Genomic DNA, 3,260 nt, shown 5'->3' with positions numbered 1-3,260 from the left:
CTTATTTTTCGTTTAAAAATTATTGTAAATATCAATTTTGAGTGAATAATATTGAGTAGTTACTAAAATATCACAGTTTTCGTATTTCTGAAAAATACCATCATTCTGAACGCATATCGTCGACATTATGTATTTTGAATGAAAATAAATCGATATATTTATCATTCCCTTAAAACTGCATACCCATTTACAGGTCTATTCTGCGCTGGTAACATAAATTTTATAAACGCATAAATAAATATAATAATATAAATTTTTTTCGCATTCTGTGTTCTCTTGTAACCGGTAAATTTGGTTACCATCTCATAAGCTGGAATTTCCACAAATCTTCATAGCTGAGTTGCTGAATATTTTCACTGCATTACCAACGTACCTAGAATCGCGGTGACAAGAAGTGGTAACATTTTTTGGTAGTAAAATTTTCCGGTCACAAAATCTTCGGTAACGTACAGAATAGACCTGTTAATCTAATATTAGAACGTGGATATATACAATCGCTTTCGGATCATTATAGGCGTCAACTCCAAAATTTATGCGATATTCTCCCGATGGCATTGGAAGAAGGGGAAAATACTCCGGTGTCAAAATTAACTTATCGATTATAATGTCATGCTGAAATAGTAAATAGATGTAAGAATGATAAGCAACATACAGATTTGTTTACTTACAGTATAAGGACAGCTATGATTGATATTTGAATATGCTTTTAAAATCTTAAAAATCATGTTCAAAAATTTGAAACGCGTCTTATGCCGCATAAAGTCACAAAAATTCGTTGTTATATTGAAAAGAAACGGACGATAGCCATTGAATCGTTTGAAAGTTTGCACATGTACCTGCGGAGTAGACAAGTATGTATGTATATAGCTGTGTTATGAAACTTGTCAAACAATTAGACAACATAATAGAAAATGTGCAGCTTCTAGTACAAAAAAAAAGCTTTTCCACTTACCGTCACATTATTCACTGACGCTTGAAAGATATCAACTCGCAACGAAAGCGCAACACTATCTCTGGCCAATGCCTTGAGTTTGCAATAACGAAAATCGGCAAACGGCTTGTCGAGAGTTGTACATTTGATATTTGTAAATTTAATCATGGATATAGAAATAGATGTACGCAACGAAAATCCAAGAAGCAAACTTGATATAGAAAGTATTTGCGACAAAGTCATTTTGCAAACTGTTTGAATAATCGCACTTGGAAAATATTTTATAAACGATAATTTAAAAGCCATTAATGCTCTCAATATATGTAAATGTCTAGCCTATATTTGATTTTAAATTGTTCATTAATTTTTAACTGTGTGTAAAATGTAGTGAAAGGTTTTCATTGATGGATATTTAACATTCGTTGATAACAATTTTGGCGAAAAATTAAAATCACTGAAGCTCGATAAGCACCCAATTGGATAGGTTACATTTTGATTGCAATAACGTCACGCTTAACCGATAGTTGGTTGCAAAATAATGTCTGACATGTTGATGCACTTGTTCTTTGAACTGTATGCAATATCAAGAAAATGGACGAATAACCTCGACTTACTAGGCCTAACCTACCGCTTCTTTTATATGACGAGACGCGCACCCGATACCGCACGAAAATGTGAAGGCTTTTAGGACTTCCTAGAGAACCCTGTTCACGTTGGCGATAGGCAGTGTTGCCAGGTCTTCGGCATGAGAAAACGTCACTCTTGGTCGGAAAAAACGTCATTTCCTGCCCAAAAACGTCTTTTTCAAATGTATGCACACAGGATAGTTCTTATTAAACTTTTATTGTATACAAAGGTACATACATAAGTATATATGTAAGGTGTATTAAAATGTCATTTCGACAGAGCACATTTAAAATTCATTGCAAACTGGTTTGAGATTGTTAATATCATCATCATTTTATATATACACTTTTTATCAGGTGATTAAGTCATCAATATTTTGATCGATTGTGGCTGTCTTTCTTTTGTTTATTTAATCTTTATTATTTTTCCATAAAAGCCAAGCTGATTATATAACAAACAAAATATAAATCCACATTTCAAACTTTGTGCAAAAATTATGAAAAAAATGCAAAGTTTCAGCTAAATTTTCGAGTTTTTATTCGGATTTTTAAGAATTTTTTTGGGTATGCAGTTTGATAGCCCATTATTTTCCAGGGCAATAATGTGCAAGTTTTAAGTTGCTAAAGAATCGCGTTGATTTTTAATATTTTTTTCTTTTGTAGACATTTGGTTAGGTGGTCGATTGTCGAAAATGCTAAATTACGTTCTGCTAAAAAGGAGCATAGCAACATTTCAGCCTTTTTTGCGTTCATTACATTTTCAATGAAGGCTTAAAAAAGTCGCCTACTTTTTTCTGACTTTTTATGCTGCTACAGCTTTTATGGTGCTTTTGCGAGCGTGCGTGTTTCCTGGTTTGGCTTTTAATGTGCACTTGCAAACATTGCAATAAGCCTCGTAACCTCAAGTGTTTACAAAACCAGCCTTTGAACGCGAGATCCTTAGTCCAATAATCAAAAAAAAAAAAATAACCGTACGCTTGGTATGCATCGTATTTAAGTCATTTGTGTCCAAAGGACAAATATCTTTTGAAGAGGCTGCTGCAAAAAACAAAGCTTGTTAAGATTTATTAAGAAAATAATTCAAAATCAGTTCTACTGACAAGATTTAGTAACCGAGAAAAATTACTGGGAAGTTAAAAAACGAAATTTTTTGCACAAAAAACGTCCAAATGACGCTAAAAACGTCAACCTGTTCACGTTGGCGATAGGTACCGCAGTAAAATGAATGACGCACTCTACGAGCTTTTTAACGACATAGCCATAGTTAAGCGCATAAAAATACAAAGATTACGGTACTGGAATGATCTTATCATTCAACAGAACATCTAAGGCTGAACAACGAAAGCAAGGGCGTCCACGAACACAATGGACAGATCATGTGCAGAAGCATCTGTTTGAATTCGGGATGTACAACAATTGGCCCAACTTCGCAAAGGAGAGGGGCAATTGGCGAGGTTTTTTTTTCCTTTTTGTCCCGGACTAAAACCGTAGTGCCGAATAAGAAGAAAAGGAAGAAAGTAGACCCCCAAACTATGCACATATGTTCAGTAGAGCGTTTCAGATCAAGCACGACCTGGTAAAACAGCTTCTTATAAAATTTCAAAATAATTTGATGCTGGTAATGGTGGGACCGTTATAGGGAACTGAAGAAGGAATCGAGACGTATTTGCCGCAATAAGAAGAGAGAGGCCGAAATACGTGAG

The 3,260-nt window shown here is 34.4% G+C and overlaps 1 protein-coding gene across 1 annotated transcript; it reads right to left on the bottom strand.

The window, feature by feature from the left end:
- Positions 1-394: 394 nt before the first annotated feature.
- Positions 395-1,099, bottom strand: LOC118739095. Its single transcript, XM_036470226.1, has 3 exons — positions 953-1,099; positions 669-836; positions 395-612 (listed from the first exon to the last, which is right to left on the bottom strand). The coding sequence occupies exons 1-3, from the start codon at positions 1,097-1,099 to the stop codon at positions 463-465; spliced, it is 465 nt and encodes a 154-aa protein (XP_036326119.1). The 3' UTR covers positions 395-462.
- Between the last annotated feature and the right edge of the window lie 2,161 nt (positions 1,100-3,260).

The sequence above is a fragment of the Rhagoletis pomonella genome, unplaced genomic scaffold (genome assembly GCF_013731165.1).
Source record: "Rhagoletis pomonella isolate Grant_MI unplaced genomic scaffold, Rhpom_1.0 Rhpom_scaffold_00005, whole genome shotgun sequence".
Taxonomy (NCBI): Eukaryota; Metazoa; Arthropoda; class Insecta; order Diptera; family Tephritidae; genus Rhagoletis; species Rhagoletis pomonella.
This window is presented reverse-complemented; position numbering and strand designations above follow the sequence as displayed.